Below are 18490 nucleotides of genomic sequence, written 5' to 3'. Positions count from 1 at the left end.
CTGCATGAATCTAAGTTTTTGTTGCCGTTGAAGGCCGGACCATGATGAACTCTGGGACACGTAGTTCTCCGGGTGTCGGCGTTCACATGAGTGCCGCGACAGCTGTTTTCTAAGGACTACAATACCCGTCATGCATTGGCAGCTTGCCGCCATTTTCCCTTCTCGGTTCTCCACCGCCCCCCCCCCCCCCGGCGCCATTCCCCGTTGCGTCAGGCGGTGATGTTTACTACGCCATGAAGACGCGTCAAAAGAAGCCAAACGGGTGAAAACAGAGAGAAAGGTGAAAAGGAAAAGAATATTCATATTGTTTAAAGGGCAGAAGAGGAAATTTTAGTACTCTCGGCTGTGATTTGGAATCATTTGCAATGAAGTTTGGCGCTGGTCCCGGTGGAGGCCGCCATCGCCAAGGTGTCCGGTAGACGACGCAAAGCTTCCCCCACCACGACTCCGTCCCCCTTGTCCTCCTCCTCCTCCTCACAACTTGGAAGCAGAGGTTTGCATCTGCAGTGCAATTTTTTTTCCCTTTGCCCGTCCTCGTCTTCAAGATGGTCGCTTGGAATGGAGGTGCCTTGTGGCCGGGCCGTTCAACGGGGCACCCACCAGGACTCAGCGAGTGAGGAAGCTCCTTCTTTTGGAAAAGGCAACGCAGCCGCTCGGCCCTGGAGACTACATTCCATCCAATGGCTCCTTGAGAAACCCACACGCCAACGCAGATTACTGGAAGATTTTTATGCACATTGATTAATTTTCTTCTAGTTTTGTCTCGAAACTTTTTCCTCCCCTTTTAAGCCACTTTTGTGAAGTGAAGTGAAGTATCTGACGAGTTCTTAATCCTGCAGAAAGAGAATATAAAGCTATCAGGAATTCATTTTCACTTGTACTTTTACACTGCCTTCTTACATCAAATGAAAGAAGATTCCATACTCCATGCGCGCAAAGGTGCTGCAAACGCACCATTTTGAAGGTACTTTTTATACAAGAAGAGAACGACGCTTTTTGGGAATTGCACCGATTTTGTGAATTCTGCCGAACTTAGCAAAGTTACTGGCTGCTATAAGCATTTTCTGTGTATTAAAATACTCTTACCGAAGATCGCCATGACAGGTGATGCATATGATAAAAGATAATTTCATGAACGTCGCTTTCAAAACTTCTATCTGATTCTGCTGGCATGTTGACACCTTGCAGTATTTTATGGTTTATAATAAGCAAATCAGATTTTCCGTAGAAAACGCCAGTGTTAAATTGTACCTGTGCTTTGAATTCAGAGCATGTGTAAATACTGGAATGGACTTGACAGAACCTATTACAGTATATGTCAGTTTTGTTCCTCTTGGTTGGAATTACATTGTTTTAATTACTGGGAACTGAAACTGACCATAATTTCAAATCAAAGTTATAACTGGTGAAAAGTGCCACCATATTTGCTTATGTGCTTGTTGGACTTTCTGAATAACTGGGAGAATACCTGGATTTTTTTCCCTATAATAAAGATGCAAAATTGTTTTAATTTAAAATGTGGAACATTTGAATGAAATGAAAAATGTATGCATTTTAGAGGATTTTTGCCATGGCCTTTTATTTAAGAAAAAATAATAGCCATTGTGTCTGAATCTAAGGTTTGCTTTATTTTGTACAACATTTTATCAATTATGGCTGAAGAAACATCACCGGCTGAGATTGATCCAGATTTTGAACCACAGAGCCGGCCCAGATCTTGCACTTGGCCTTTGCCGAGGCCAGATCTGACAACTGTCAAACAGGAAGATTCTGCCTCAGGAACCCCCACTGAAGAAGAAAAGCAGGATGTTTCTGATCCTAGTGCTGTAAAATCAGAGACTGAAACGGGTCTGAATGCAGAGGTGTGTACCCAAGTTGGTGCAGCAAATGCTCAGCGGAAGAGTTCTTCTAGAAGGAATGCCTGGGGTCATCAATCTTATGCAGACCTCATCACTAAAGCAATTGAGAGTTCTCCTGAGAAGAGATTGACTCTGTCTCAGATCTACGACTGGATGGTCAAATCTGTGCCTTACTTCAAGGACAAAGGAGATAGCAACAGTTCAGCTGGATGGAAGGTAAGGGATTTGGGAATGGGGCAATTTGGTATTTATCTTGAATTTGCAGATGTTATAATTTGGTTCCAAATTAAGAATTCTCTGTTTCAGTTACGGATATTCTTGATGACACAGGATTAATCATGTTTTCATACTGCGTTATAGTTGATGATCAGCATTACTTTGGTGATGGCTATGATTCTTGGCAGCTGTAACGTCTGCAAATGTTTAACTGTGGGCTACTTTTTCAGTTTGTGAGCTGGATTTTACCCTATTCGAAAGCATTAGAATAGCTTCTTTGTAAATAGGACTAGGTCGGTCTGCATGAATATCCACATCATTATCATCTTGTATCCAGCGCACACCACTCATTGATTAAACGTGGAACCATGCATTTGTGCGGATGATTTCAAACCTGTGGGCTGGATGATTGCAAATTACAAGTGTATGTATAAGGGTTTACATTGGTTGCTGGTACTTAAAATAGTTAGATCAGGTTTTGCATTTGTTATGTACTGATTTGATTAACCAGTATCTGCACAGATTTGTTTCTTGTGCATACCAAATATCCACCAAGGTCCATGCTGCCTGTCTTTCTTTAAAGATTCTGAGTGATACTAAGACCCATTTAATGCTTTCAGTTAACTCCTTAGAGACTAGGAATGATTTGCCTTTTTTCATGTGTCATATTTTACAACATCAGCAATCATGGCTTTTATCAAGGACCATGAAAGTCATTATTTCAGTGTTCTTAACATGCATACTTGTTTTCAAGCTGTTGGAGTAGTTCTTCCTTTTTTTTTCCCCCCTTTTTCTCTGCTAACCTTTTTTTTTAACCAATTATTGTCAGATCATCTTGTTTCTCTCTACCAAGAATGTGGCCAAAGAATTGTAGTGTGTCTTAGTGATAATCTCAAAAGTTTGTACTTGTAATGCCTGCTTTGTGTAGAACTTCAGTATTATATGGATTGTTTCAAATGATCCTCATCGTATACCTCAAAACTTGCAGCTACTTTTCAGTTGCCTATAATTTAACTTCACACGTCTGCCTTGTGTGCACCTTCCACATCCAGACAAAGTAATCTCGATTTGTTTTCTATACAGATGTTCTTATTTCTTAAAAAAAGTCAGACTTTTTTTAGGAACGTTTGTTCAACAAGTATCATGTGCCGCTGAACCATTCTTGTTTCTTATTTGATATTCTGCATGCTACGCAGGAAAGAAAATAATACTACCTATTTTATTTTTTGGGTGATGCGGTGACTCAGTGGTTAGCACTGCTGCCTCAGAGTGCCAGGGACCTGGGTTCAATTCTGCCCTTGGGCGACTGTCTGTGTGGAGTTTGCACACTCTCCCCATATCTGCTTGTGTTTTCTCCGGGTGCTCCAGTTTCCTCCCACAGTCCAAAGATGTGCAGGTTAGGTGAATTGGCCATGCTAGATTGACCATAGAGTCAGTGATGTCTAGGTTACGTGCATTAGTCAGGGGTAAATATTGTTTATGTTAATCAGGAGACTGCTCTCTATTCCTGGTCTTTTAGTAGTGCTGGTTAGGTCTGGTTTATGTCAAGATTGCATCACATAGAAATATCTAAGTTACATTATTTATGGTGTGTGATCTTTTAAATTTAGAATAATGTTTAGTAACAGATTAGAATTATTAGCCATCTTATCTCTGATATCACATTGTTTTCTAATGCTGAGTTGAATTATTGTAACTGTTGTAATTATCTAGTTCATTGTTCATATGTTTTTGGAGTATAACTTTTAGCTTATAGATTAAAAAGGCCAGAATAGAACAGTAGCTAGTCTTACTCAGCCGTAGTGATGGAGATATGACTTCTTTTGTTTGGGGGGCATGGGGAGAGACGGGATGAGAAACTGTTGTGACACAGTGGTAGTATCCCCACCTCCAAGTCAGGAGCCTGAATTCAAGTCCCACCTCCTACAGAGATGTGTGATAACATCTCTGAACAGGTTGATTTGAAAAAATTGCAAGAAAAAAAGAATGAGCACAGGTGCAATGAAAAGTTGGGAGACTGAGTGAGGTTTTCATTCAGAACTGGTGGATTGAATGGCTGCCTCCAATGCTTGTAGAAGTGTTTAGTTGAAATAGTTCAGTTGTGAGAGAAGCACTCCAGTTCGCACATTCTCCCTGTGTCTGCATGGGTTTCCTTTGGGTGCTCCAGTTTCTTCCCACAGTCCAAAGCTGTGCAGGTCAGGTGAATTGCCCATAGCGTTAGGTGCATTAGTCAGAGGGAAATGGGTTTGGGTGGGTTACTGTTTGGAAGGTCGGTGTGGACTGGTTGGGCCGAAGGGCCTGTTTCTACACTGTAGGTAATCTAATCAATCATCAGTTTTAGGGGCTCTTGTGTTGCAGTGGCAATGTCCCTATCTGTGAGCCAAGAGACCTGAATTCAAGTTCCACCTGCTCCTGAGGTCTGTAATCACAATGTCTCTGAACAGGTTGATTTTATTCATTCATGGGATATTCTGTAGGTAGTCTTAACATCGTTGAGGAGGGAATTCGAAGAGTTTGATCTCGTGACACTGAAGTATATTTCCAGGACAGAATAATGAGTAAGAAAATTTTTTAAAGAACTGATGTTTGCAGTGTTTTGCAAAAACAGGGGTTTGTAGTTTTTGATTTGGTTGATGGAGCTAACTTAGTATAGCTGCATGCTGTGAGCCCATAAAGGCTGTGATACCCATTTATTCAGTCAGATGAAAAATAATGTAGATGGGTGATTACCGTGCAAAATGAAGTTCTGAGGAGTGGTGGATGTGGGTACAAAGATGTTTGAATGGATACATGAATAGGGAAGGCTTGGATGTATATGGGCCAAGAACAGACAGGTGGGTCTAGTTTAGTTTTATGATTTATGTTCGGCAAGGACTGGTTGAACCAAACCATCTGTTTCTGTGCCATATGACTCTTGAGGGATAATTAGCTCAAAATCGGTGTGAAGACAGTCCAGGGTAGATGAGCAGAATGCTGGAAAAACACAGCAAAGCCAGGCAGCATCAGGAGGTGGAAAAATCCAGAGCAAGCTACACCATCATGGAAATGATTGGTTACAATTTATCTTTGTATTTATTTGTTGGAAAAGTTAGTTGCAATCCCTATCTTGTTTGGTTTGCAACTCACTGAGAGACGATAATTTATTTTAGCTATCGTTAGCTAGGCTTGCACCTGATGGGAATTAAAAACCTAACTTCAATCACTATATTAAATGTGGCTTGTATTGAGCTGCCAGAAGGTGTGGTGGACGCTGTTATAATTACAACATTTTAAAAGGTATTTGGGTGGCTGCTTGAATAGGACTAGATTGATTTGGGGCGAGATTAATATGGGATATCTGGTCGGCATTGACGAATTGGAACAAGGGGTCTGTTTCCATTCTGCCCATCTCTATGACAATGACTCATTGTGATTTTGTGAGGGAAGATTACCAGTTTGAAATCAGTGGGAGAATCTACAATGGTGCAGAGAGTTTTGTGCCAAATGCAATGATCAGATTAGCTGGTAAGTATTGAAAAAGTAACCAGAACCATGGACAGAGATGTCCACAGTCACTAGATGGTAAATAAACATATTACATCTGAGAATAACTGGAGCTGAGGAGAAATCTCCAGAGCACTATATCATACTATGGATAGCATTTCTAGAGGTAAATAACTTTTAAGAATGGTATATCTTCCAGAAATAAATAACTTTATGAATGATAAGTCTTAAAAGATAATCCTGTGGGGAATTAAGAATAAGCTTGGCTGCATAAACCCACCTAATTACAAACAATAGTGTTAAGTTAATTGCATTTGTGCTTGTTTTTAAGTCTTTTATATAGAGTACAATTGGCTTTTTAAAAAAAAATCAGTCTTTTTATACTTATTGGTTAAAATGTGGATTTAGACTTTTTAAAAATGTTAATATTGGGTAACAGATCATAACAAAATACTATAAAGTATTGCTTTGTGTGGTAGATCAAGAAAGGTTATTGATCATGTAGGTTCCAGTTCAGCAGTGGCTTCTCTCTGATTGTGGTCACACTTGATTTATTATACTTTTTGAAGGAGAACATGTGGAAAATTATTTATCTTTCAATACTGCACCATGCAGCAGGACACTGTCATAATTTGAAACCTGTACCATAGTGCTATGTGGAAGAATGATTCCCAAAGTCAGGTACATTTTGCAAATGCTGATAGATCTCTTGTGACATCACTTGTGGAATACATATTATCTTTTGAGGGCATCAAAATGAGAATAGTGCAGTGTACGTTCTGTTAAGATAAAGTTGTGTGTGTTTTGACTTATCCCTTCAAAGATTACCAGACTAATTTACAGTAATTAGGCAGTGTGTTGAATTGATACTTGGTTGAGAATATCTGCTTCAGCCTTGAGATTAGAAAGCCAGCAACCATTTCTTTGTGTGTTTTGCATAATGCAATGTAGTGTCTGAGATTTGGTGGCATGCTTGCTTAAATACAACTCTTGGATAAATTTTAAAAGTGCAGGCTTTCTCGTGAAGCTTGAATATTGAAATGATGAAGCTGTATAACTGTCATTAGCCCCAGGTATTGGTATTGATGGCCTTCACTATTAGTTGATGCTTTAAATGCATGAACAAGAAGATACATTTTAGAAGTATAGAAGAATGGTTGCAAGAGTAGGCCATTTGCCACATTGACCCTACTCGGCCATTTAGTATGATCAGAACTGATAGATTGTCAAAGCTATATTTCTACACTCAATCTCCACTCTACTTGACGCCCTTTGCCCTTTAGAAGTCTATATTTCTGAAACTTCTTCAGTGATTGGCCCTCTGCTGCCTATGTATTAGAGTATTTAATTAGTTTACCACACCCTGAGGGAAGAAATTTCTCTTCCTCCTCCGTTCTAAATGGCCTCTCTGTATTCTGAAATTTGGTGCCTTGTTTTGGATCACCACCACTGCGACCCCATTTTCTTCCAAACCCTAGTTAATACAGGACCAGATGATTAATCTGTCGTCGTATAGTAAACCTGCCACCCCAGGAATCAGTCCTTTGCTATACTCCCTCTATTGGAAGTATTTCCTTTTTTTGGTAAGGTGACAAGTGTATACTAGTGAATCAGCTACGACTCAACAAGGCTCTCTACAACTAAGCTAAGACATCTGTTCCTTTACATGATATTTTTTGCAATGTGGGCCATCAGATCACTTTTGCCTTTTTAACTAACTGTTTGTTATAAAAATTAGTGTACATTTAGTGCTTACCCTACCATTCTTATCCCCTCTTGTATCAGTAAAATGCAATTAATCACTGGCTATCCCTAAGTTTTATATGTCTCTCATTGTAGAATATTAAGAGAATTTAAGCTTTGTTCTACTGTGCCCTTGTCTATCACATGATCTGTTTCCCATTATATGCCTTGGAACTGACGTGGCGCCATCATTAACTTGTCCACTTTCACACTTTTTTTCCAACCCCATTTCCTTCTCCAGTTTCTCTATCATAGTTGCAATCTTTCAGTTGAAATTGGATGACTTCTATATATTCTCTCATTAATCCATAAACAGTGAAGATGGAAATTATCTCTAATTAGACATTAGCAAAACATTTTCTGCTGTGGGGAATTTATGCGTATTCCAGATGATTGGGGAAATAAATGTGAAATTTGTCATTAATGTTCTATGACAGACATGAATTATGTTTCATGTTAGCAAATAATGTATGCTGATGTACTATAAACAGCTTCAGTTACTTTTTAACTTCTTTCCATCTTCATCTTGACAACTCAACCTCCTTTACAAGCCCTCAATCTGCCTGTTCTTTTCTTATTCCCTCCTGGGCTATAGGAAAGGATAGCATTTGTTACTCTTTCCTAATTGTCCTTTGAACTCAGCAGCTTGCTAGGACATTTCAAAGGTAGACTAGTAGGAGACTGGAAGAACACAGCAAGCCAGGCAGCATAAGAGGGTGGAGAAGTCAAAGATTCGGGTGTAACCCTTCTTCAGGACTGGGGGTGGCTGTAAGGAGAGGATGGGGTGGGGGGGGTGGTGGGGTGGGGTGAGTTAGCGATAGGTGATTACAGAAAGCGGGTATGACCTGGTTGGTCATAGTCATATTGATGTACAGCACAGAAACAGACCCTTCGGTCCAACCAATCCATGCCGACCAGATATCCCAACCCAATCTAGTCCCACCTGCCAGCACCTGGCCCATATCTCTCCAAACCCTTCCTATTCATATACCCATCCAAATGTCTCTTAAATGTTGCAATTGTACCAGCCTCCACCACTTCCTTTGACAGCTCATTCCATACACGTACCTCCCTCTGCGTGAAAAAGTTGCCCCTTAGGTCTCTTTTATATCTTTCTCCTCTTACCCTAAACCTTTGCCCTCTTGTTCTAGGCTCCCTGACTCCAGGGAAAAGACTTTGTCTATTTACCTATCCATGCCCCTCATAATTTTGTAAGCCTCTATAAGGTTATCCCTCAGCCTCCGACGCTGCAGGGAAAACATCCTCTGCCTGTTCAGCCTCTCCCTATAGCTAAAATCTTCCAACCCTGGCAACATCCTTGTAAATCTTTTCTGAACCCTTTCAAGTTTCACAACATCTTTCCGATAGGTCAGAGGAATGGAATGGATGGGGAGGGGCTGGAAAAGGAGTCGGAGGATGGGAAGGGAGGTGATTTGAAATTGGAGAACTCGATATTGAATCCTCCGGGCTGTAGGCTGCCCAGGCAGAAAATGAGGTAGTGTTCTCCAATGTTGTCTCTAAGTACATTTCAGAGAGGCAGTTAAGAATCAGCCACATTATGAATGTACCTTCTCTGGTCATGAAGTTCTGGAATGTGACTTGAATCCTGAGCTTCTGGCTCAGAAGCAGGGAAAATACCCACTGCATCTGAAAACCTCCCTAGAAAATATAGAAATTTAAAAAAATGTGTTGAATGACCAGTTCCTTTCAAAGCTTGACCCCAAATCGTTTGTTCCCAGCACTGTAAAACTTAAGCTACCTTTTAACAAAAATGTCATTCACAGGATGTGGGTGTCACTGGCTGTGCCAGCATTTATTTTCCCTTCCTAGTTGCTGTTGAGTAGGCGTGGGTTAGTTTTCTCCTTAAACTGCTGCAGTCCATTTGATGTAGGAAAGTCCACAATGGTGTTAGTGAGGGAATTTCTTGCATTCTGATTTTGTGACGCTCAAGGAATGGCAATATATTTGCAAGACAGGTTGGTGAATGTCTTTGAGAGAACTTGCAGATGTTTGTGTTTCCTCGCCCTTCTAGATGGGAGTCATCATGCATTTGGTATGCACTATCTAAGGAACATTTGTAATTTTCTGTAGTGACTCTTGTACATAGCACACATTGCTACTAATGAGCATCAGAGATTGAGGGAGTGGATATTTCTGGACAAAATGCTAATCATGTGGGCTGCTTTCTTGATTAGTGTTGAAGCTGTACTCACCCAGGCAAATGGTGAACATTCCATCACACTTTACACATTTGCAAATTCAGCATGTAAGTTCATTGCTGCAGAATTCCCAGCCTCTAACCTCTGCTTGCAACCACTTCATATGGCAAGACCAGTCAGTTTCTGATTAATAGTAATGTTAGAGAGGATTTGCTGGTGGTTAGATTCTGTCTTGTTGAAGATGGCCCAGGTGTGTGTTGCATGAATATTACTTGCACCTTGTCAGCCTAAACTTAAATGTTGTCCAGATATTGTTGTGTTTGGGCATGGACTGCTCATTATCTGAGCAGTTGTGATGAGGAGTTGTGAATGTTGCTATGCATTGTGCAATCATCAGAGGACGACCTCATTTCTGACCTTTTCATGGAGGGTAGATCATTGATGAAGCAGCTGAAGATTGTTGGAGCTAGGACACTACACTGAGGAACTGAGAGTGCTTATGGTGCAGTGGTGTTGTCCCTAATGCTGAGCTGTGAAGCCTGAGTTCAAGTCCCACCTGTTCTTTCAGAACAGATTGATTCTGAATGCCCTAAGGAGTGCCTGCAGAGATCTCCTGAAAATGAGATGACTGATTCTGGCCAGGGTTTTGTCATTCTTCAAAAGTATGCAAAATTTTAGGAACATAAAAGCAGGAAAAGCCAGATATCTTTAGCATGTTAGTGAACATTTATGGAGTGTAAAATGGGTTCACACATCAGAATTGTGTTGTTTTCAGCTCCAGGTTCGTTGGCTTAAAAGGTTAACTATTGTTTCTTTTTTCCGCAGTTGCTGCCTGATCTGAACATTTCTAACAATTTTATTTAAGATTTCTAACATATTGTAGTCACTACTTTGCCAGTATTGATTTGGAAATCCAAGTTTGGCATCACACTCTCCTAGTTTGTCATATCCTCTTCTCCAGGCTTGATAGTTGTTTGCTTTGTGCAATTCAAAGTTATTTTCATCAGTAAATGTCTGAAGAATGGAGAGCATTTTTTTTATTCTCACTGTGAAACATTTTGATTAAATTGCAAAATTAAAAATTAAAAATTTAGAAGATTGATTTGGGTGGATATAGATTATTTTGCTTCAAAGTAGCCTCTTGAGAACACTGGCCCCTGTTCAGCCTTTTCAAGTCATTGAAAAATGCATGAATAGGTCTGGCCAAGGCTGGAATTGAAATTTGAGACTCCAGTACAGCTTCTCTAAACAGGCTTGCAGCTGTTGGTTATGTAACCAGCAAAAGGGCTTGCTGGAAATGCATTGCATTGGACTTCCTGATGTCTATAAATTGAGGAGTGATTGGTAAGTCAGCATACATTGAATCCAGCAATGTTGTTAATATAGTTATAAGACTCCTGACATGATTAGTAAAGATTAATCACAGCTTAAGTTGTGCAACTGTATGAAAGTTGCTTAACAAAGAAGCCTCCCAATTATTTCAAAAATAATGTTTAGTGAAATGTGGCAGCATCTGCATCTTTTGATAGAAATCAAAAACATTAACATTTAAGCTCTGGTCACTTCAACTAAGTGAAAGAAGGTAATTTGTCAACTCCAGATCCTTCAGTTATTTCAGAGTTTAGAGCCAGTTCTGATGAGTTCAGAAGTTTTAAAGAAACTGCAAAGTAAGTCAGAGATTGGTTACAGTGCAGGAGGTCATTGAGTCACTGTTGCAGCTTCTCTGCAAGACCATCTCTGCTAGTTTCACTCTCCCTGTCTCATCTCTGTAATGCTTAATTTTCTTTTTAAGTTAATTAATTTATTGCTATGCCTGATTAAAGTCTGTAGTGGGCCTCAGGTTTCAATCCCATCCCTGGCCATATGGTGCCCATATTTGTTAATAAGTTGAAAAGGCTGTAAAGGGTCCAGGGTACTTAAACAATACACGTTTGAAGGATAAAGTCCCTATCCAAATTAACTTTTGATTTTAAAATTCTGATGCTAAAATAAAAACATTTACAGTTAAATTTTGAGAAAACTAAATACGATCTGCAAGAGATATATTTTCTTCTAAGTTACAAATACAAAAAGGGAAAGATGAATGATTCATAGTTAAAGAATACTTTAGTTCAAAGAAAATGGCTGATTTATAAAAAAACAAAAATGGCAAGTGTGAAGATTGGGAGCAATTTGGCACCCAGCATAAGTGAACCATGAAGCTAATGAGGAAAGGGAAAAGCAATTACAGCAAGCAATTAGTAAGTTGATTGGTATATGACATTAATTTCAAATGGATTTGAGTTCAGAAGAAAGTTGTCTTGCTGCGGTCATATCAATCCTTGATGAATCTTCATCTTGATTTTTGTTTACTGGTTTGATCACCTTACTTTTGGAAAAATGTACTCCATATAGAGAGGACACAAGGGAATTTCATTGAGAAATGGTGAAATTGTGTTATGTGGAGAGATTGAGGAAACTGGTTCTGCATTCTCTGGAGTTACAAAGATTAATAGATGATCTCAATGAAATTGACAGAATTTTTACAGGATATGAGAGTGGATATAGATTGGATGTTTCGCATAGCTGCCAAACATTAAACTAGATGACATAATCTCAGGAAAAGGGCAGGTCACTTAAGACTGAAAATCAGGAAGAATTTCTTCATTCAGGATATGGTCCATCTTTGGGATTCTCTACCTCAGTGGATTGTGGAAGCTCAATCATTCACCAGGTTTAAAACAGTACTCAGTACGTTTCTGGAGACTAATTGCATTAAGGCACTAAGGAAATGACAACAGGCTTGATGGGCTGAATAGACCATCCTGTTCCATTGTTGCTGGTTTAACTGTTCTGCTCAACTGACTGAGAGTCCAGTGAAGTGTATATTGTACTGCAAACATACACTATGTTTCTATTTTTATCACAATATTATTTGGACAACTGTTGGTTATATTTCTCTTTCACATGAAAAGGCTGGCAGAAGTTTAACAGTGACCTGCTTGTGCTTGTTTTTCATCATTTTATGGCAGTGGAAATTTGCACAGTGTTCCCAAACAGCTTCTGGCCTGCATTCTAAAACCATAAAATGCAGCAATAAGACAGGGCAAGGAGAGATTGGCCAGTAACAGCAAAGTATTTTCTTTCCAGAAGTATGTGACCATTTTAATCAATCTAGTTCCTGTTGAAGGTGGCTTTTAGCTTTATATTCTTCGCTATAACTCCTTGCAATCAGTAGTTTTTGTGGTCAGATACTATTCAAGTTTGGCATTCCTACACAGAAAGGCTTTTGTGTTTATGTTGGTGAGAGGGAAGCTGCTAGTTTTAAAAGACAATATTCTCATTGTAAGTTCACAGCCAGTGGAAAATAGAATTGAAACAGGGCAAGTCTGTCTGATATAGCTGCAGATATATCTCAAACTTTAGTAGAAAAATAATGCCTGCCAATTACTTTTCTACTGAGATTCTGATTTTTATCTTTTAAAGAGAGTGGAAATGTTTTTTTGTGGTAACTACTCTCTTCATTGAGTATATTTCTTAACATCTAATACTTCCAACAACACAATCAACCGTAGTAGGTTATTGCGTTTTTTTTTCCAAGAACAACATTGTTGATCCATATTGTCAAACTCTGAAAAATATACATGGTTGTAATTGAATTTTAATTCCAAGTTTTAAATCCAAGGTCTTAGAATGGTTATGTTTTATCATTCAAAAAATTAAGCTTTACAAACCAGTTATAGTTTTGAAATGGGTCAACTGGTAAACAATAGCAATTAGTAGTCCTGGTTGAGAACATTTTATTGTAACTGTAGAGAAAAGTTATATACAGAAAAAATTTCTTTGTGATATGAGTGGTAGATAGTATCACTTCAGTGTGTAAAAGAGGGTACACTGCCTAGTTTTACATATTTGAACAGTTTAACAATAGACAGCGTGGGTTCGTTGGAAAGCATCAGAATGTATTTTAGGAGAAAATTATGTTCAACTAACTTGCAGTTTTCTGAAGAAGGAACAAAGCAGCTTAATGAGGAAAAGGCTGTTGCTGTGATGTATATTAACTTCTAAGAAGAAAAGCAAAATATTGTGAATGATGGAAATCTGAAACAAACACAGAGTATTGCGGACACTCAGCAGGTCTGGTAGCAGTTAATGTTTTGAAGTTAGTCTGACTCTTCAGTACTTCAGGGTGGGAATTGGGTGGTGGTTGTTGACACATTCATTGTTCAACTTCTCAGGCACTGGTTAGAGGCAACTGCTTATAGCAAATGTTGGAAGAAAATATCTAGCTATTTTCAGGTTTTGGTTACACCACTGCGGAGAGAGAAGAAGTGAGATGCTGTCCCTTGCAGCCTGGAAACCGTCTGCTTTTGTATTGTTCACACACAAGCTGTTCATGAACCAATCAAAGTGCTGTAGCATGCTGTTGATTCTAATTTCATCTGGTTTAGCAAGTGTTATGCCTCCTTCTTGTCGCAGCCCTCTTCCTCATAATTGTCCCCTTCCCCCTTGCCCAGCTCCTTATCCTCGTTGTCCTTCTCTCCCTCCTTCCAGCTCAGCGAGCAAACCTAGATCCCGAACCTCAACCTGAGCTACAAATCTTCTCAAAACTCGCTAATCCTATCTGCTGTATATGATTGATATCTCTTGATTCACTGCCTGTGTGTATGTCTAAGCACCTTTAAACATTCCTATTGTGCTTCTAGCACCTCCTCTGGCAGCACATTTCAGGCGTCGACCACCTGTATACAAAAAACCTTCTTCACACATGTTTAAACATTTCCCCTCTCACCTTTGCCCTCTAATATTTGACATTTCCATTTGGGGAAGAAGAGTCTGACTATCCACCCTGTCGATTTTACATACTTTTATCAGGTGTCCTTCATTCACTGATGCTCGAGTGAAAACAACCCAAATTTGTCCAACCTCTCCCTGTAGCTAGTACACTCCAATCTAGTCAACATCCTGATAAACCTCTTTATCATCCTCTCCAAAGCCTCCATATTCTTCCTATGTTATGGTGATTAGAATGGCACACAGTACTCCAAATATGGCCTAATTAAAATCTTGTACAGCTGCAACATGACTTGCTAATTTTTATAATCAGTGCCCTAATTGATGAAGGCATGTATGTCATATATCATCATCACCACCTTATCTTTCTTGCATTGCCACTTTCAGGAAACTACAGGACTTGCACCCCAAGATCCCTCTATGCTAAGATCCTGTCATTTACTACTTGCACTTGACTTTCAAGAATGCATCACCCCTCACTTATTCGGATTGAACTCCATCTGCCATTTCTCTGCCCAACTTTCCAACTGGTTTATATCCTGCTGTATCCTTTGATGACCTTCCTCGTTAACCACAACTCCACCAATTTTTATGTCATCTGCAAGCTGACTAATTAGACCACCTGCATTTTCATGGAAATAATTTGTATATTGCAAACAACAGAAGCCCCAGCAATGATCTTTGTGGAATATCACTGGTCACAGACTTTCAACAAGAAAAAAGCACTCTTCTACAACTAACTTCTGTCTTCTATGACCAAGCTAATTTTGTAGCCATCTTTCCAACTTGCTGTGGATGCCATGTGACTTAATTTTCTGGACTAGCCTACCATGTGGGCCCTTGTCAAATGCTTGAATAAAGTCTACTTAGACAACATCCAGTGTCCTGCCCCCCTCTATCATCTTCATTACCCCGGGAATACTCAATCTTAAGTTTTTGAGGCAAGACCTGCCCCATACAAAACTATGCTGATTATCTATAAGTCCATCCTTCTCTGTTTGTGAGTAAATCTTGACCCTAGGAATTTTCTCCAATAATTACTCTACTACTGATGTCAGGCTCACTGGTTATACTTGTCTGGATTATCCTTGTTGCTCTTCTTAAACAAATGAACAACCTTGGCTAGTCTCCAGTCTTCTGGGAGCTTGCCTGTGGCTAAAGAGGATACAAAGATCTCTGTCAAGACCACAGCATCTCCTGCCTTGCTGCCTTCAGTATCCTTGGGTAGAGGCCATCAGGTGCCAGCAACCTATCTAGCATAACGTTTGACAGGGCACCCAACTCCACCACCTCCTTAATATTGATGTGCCCCAGAACATCTCCCTAATCTTACCCCTGTCATGTCCTTTTCCTTGATGATACCAATGCAGCATTCTCACTAAGGAACTCATCCACCTCCTGTGGCTCCATTCATAAATTCCCTCCTTGAGTGGACCTATTCTTTTCTTAGTTATCCTTTTGCTCTTTATATTATTATAAAATGCCTTGGGATTCCCCTTAATTTGCTTGTCATGGACATTTCATGGTCCCTTTTAGCCCTTCTAATTTCTTGTTTAAGCTCTTCTCTGCTTCCTGCCTTGTTTAAATTCAGTTTCCTAAAACTTACATTGGAACCTTTCCCTTTTTGACTAATCTTTTCAATTTTTCCTGTCATCCAAGGATTGCAAATTTTGCCATCCTTATCTTGGAACCTTACAGGAGCATAGCTGAAAAAACGCGTTGCTGGAAAAGCGCAGCAGGTCAGGCAGCATCCAAGGAGCAGGAGAATCAACGTTTCGGGCATAAGCCCTTCTTCAGGAATGAGGAGGGTGTGCCAAGCAGGCTAAGATAAAAGGTAGGGAGGAGGGACTTGGGGGAGGGGCTTTGAGAATGCGATAGGTGGAAGAACGTTAAGGTGAGGGTGATAGGCCGGAGAGGGGGTGGGGGCGGAGAGGTCGGGAAGAAGATTGCAGGTCAAGAAGGCGGTGCTGACTGCCTCCCCCAAGTCCCTCCTCCCTATCTTTTATCTTAGCCTGCTTAGCACACCCTCATCATTCCTGAAGAAGGGCTTATGCCCGAAACGTCGATTCTCGTGCTCCTTGGATGTTGCCTGATCTGCATTTTTCCAGCAACACGTGTTTCAGCTCTGATCTCCAGCATCTGCAGTCCTCACTTTCTCCTACCTTACAGGAGCATGCTTGGACTCTGATCATTTGCCCTTTCAAAGCCTTCCACATGTGAAATCTGGGTTTACCCTCAAATAGCCCCACCCCCAATCTAATTTATTTAGTACCTGTCTAATTAGCCTTTTCTCCCCCCCCCCCCCCAATTTAGCACTTTCTCCCAAGGACCAGACCTGCCATTATCCTTATCCAAAACTATCTTAAAACTTGCAGAATTATGCTCACTTTTCCCAAAATGCTCCCCAACTGGCAAAACTCACTCCTCACTACAAGGTCAAATACAGCCCCTCTTTAGTTGGACTTTGTCCATGTTATTTTAAGAAATGCTCCTGGGGGATGCAGCCCGGTAGGTCAGTTGTTACTAGTGCTGCCTCACAGTGCTAGGAACCCACATTTGATTCCACCTTTTGGACGATGGTCTGCGTGGAGTTTGCACATTATCCCTGTGTTTGCGTGGTTTTCCTCCCACAGTCCAGAGATATGCAGGTTTTATGGATTGACCATGCTAAATTCTCCACAGTGTCCATGGATAGATAGGTATGGTGGTTTAATGTGGGATAAGGTAGGGGTGTGAGACTGGATGGGATGCTCTTCGGAGGGTCAGTGTGGCCTACATGGGCTGAGTGGCCTGTTTCCACACAGTCGGGATTGTATAATCAAAGTCCCTAGTACTAATTCGCCAGTCAATAATGTGCAAGTTAAAAATCACCCAGTACAACAACAACCATGTTGTTTTTATATCTTTCTATGATCTGCTCCCATATCTGCTCTTATCTCTTGCTGTCTATGGGGAGATGATAGTAAAACACCAACGTCAGAATTGCACCTTTTCTTTTCCTGAGTTCTGTCCATATGGCCTTGCTGGATAAGCTATCCAGGATGTCCCCTCTTAGTACAGCTGTGGTTCCCCTTCATCATGCAACTCCCCCAATACTTTTACATCCCACTTTATTTGGCCTGCGGCATCTAAACCATGGAACGTTGAGCTTCCAGTCCTGCCCTTCTGTCAACCAAGTTTCTGTAATGGTTACAACATCATAGTCCCATGTTCTAATACAGGCTGTAAATTCAAATAAGCTAAATCAATATGGGCTAGCATTACTTAGTTCAAGATTAATATACTGAACTACACAAAATGTATCCTTAGTTGCTTCTTCGCAACCAAACCCAAGCATGTTTAGACATTAGGTGTTATTCTTAGCAGATACTTAGTCTCCTATTTAAAGTTCCAAATTTTCCCTAGTGATTCAGTAAGCTCCCTTCTCTTTGCTGTACCGGGGTGAATATGCAGTGTCCTTTTAAAGCAAGTCTCCTTAACTCAATCTTTTGAGGGTATGTGAGTGGACTTCTGTTGGCGACTCCTTCTCTTCAATTCCTCACATCAAGCATTGCTGCTTCCCATAAGGATTCCTTCCTCACAAACAATGTACTTGGTAATTAATCAAACACTGTTCATTGTTCCTGCTTGGTATAGTAGCATCTATTTTCTGTCTGATTGCTCTGTCTAGATTCTTGAAGGCAATGCTAGTTCTTTGGTGTGCAAGTGTTGAAGTTTGCAGCTGACGTTTTTGACCTGGGACCCTTGTCCTCAGGGTCAACCTGGTAACATGGGTCCTATACAGAATAAATTATGCAGTATTGATCATGAGTCTCACATCAGTGCAGGGTGGATATTCAATTCATATTTTTGAAATTGTTTTGCAGTACAGGAGGAACAATAAAATTCTTTTTTTCATCTAGTAGTTCTCAAATGTACATGCTTTTCAAAGTGTGCAGATGGAAATTATGAAGGAAACCTGAAGTTGGCAGTGGGTGAGCCGGGGCGGGTGGTAAGTTTTGTCAGAAGCTATCCTTTTTGAGGGAATGCAAAGGTGTGGAGGAGCAGAGATTTTGAATGGGTATACTGATGACATTATAAGAAGGAAATGAATGGAGGACTGTGATGTATCTCTGGAAGTTTCACATAAAGTAGGGCAGGTTTGGGGGTTTCTGAAAACTGATTATCCCTTTGTTTGGTCAGTTTACCTGAACAAGTTTTGGCAAGGATTGGGGAGCTTGATCTACACAGTGACGAAGAGTGTGGTGCTGGAAAAGC

The 18490-nt window shown here is 40.3% G+C and overlaps 1 protein-coding gene across 2 annotated transcripts in view; it reads left to right on the top strand.

Annotated features, from left to right (window-relative positions):
• The first annotated feature begins 201 nt into the window (after window positions 1-201).
• Window positions 202-18490, top strand: part of foxo4 (forkhead box O4) — a 58082-nt gene continuing 39793 nt past the window's right edge. For both annotated transcript variants that reach the window (XM_060832463.1, XM_060832462.1), the window contains exon 1: window positions 202-2075. In XM_060832463.1, coding sequence (XP_060688446.1) covers window positions 1653-2075 — 423 coding nt within the window. In that variant the 5' untranslated portion in view covers window positions 202-1652. The remainder of the gene's footprint in view (window positions 2076-18490) is intronic.

This window comes from Hemiscyllium ocellatum, chromosome 11 (genome assembly GCF_020745735.1).
Source record: "Hemiscyllium ocellatum isolate sHemOce1 chromosome 11, sHemOce1.pat.X.cur, whole genome shotgun sequence".
In the NCBI taxonomy this organism is placed as follows: domain Eukaryota; kingdom Metazoa; phylum Chordata; class Chondrichthyes; order Orectolobiformes; family Hemiscylliidae; genus Hemiscyllium; species Hemiscyllium ocellatum.
The sequence above is the reverse complement of the archived record's forward strand: the minus strand, read 5'-3'. Positions and strand labels throughout refer to the sequence as shown.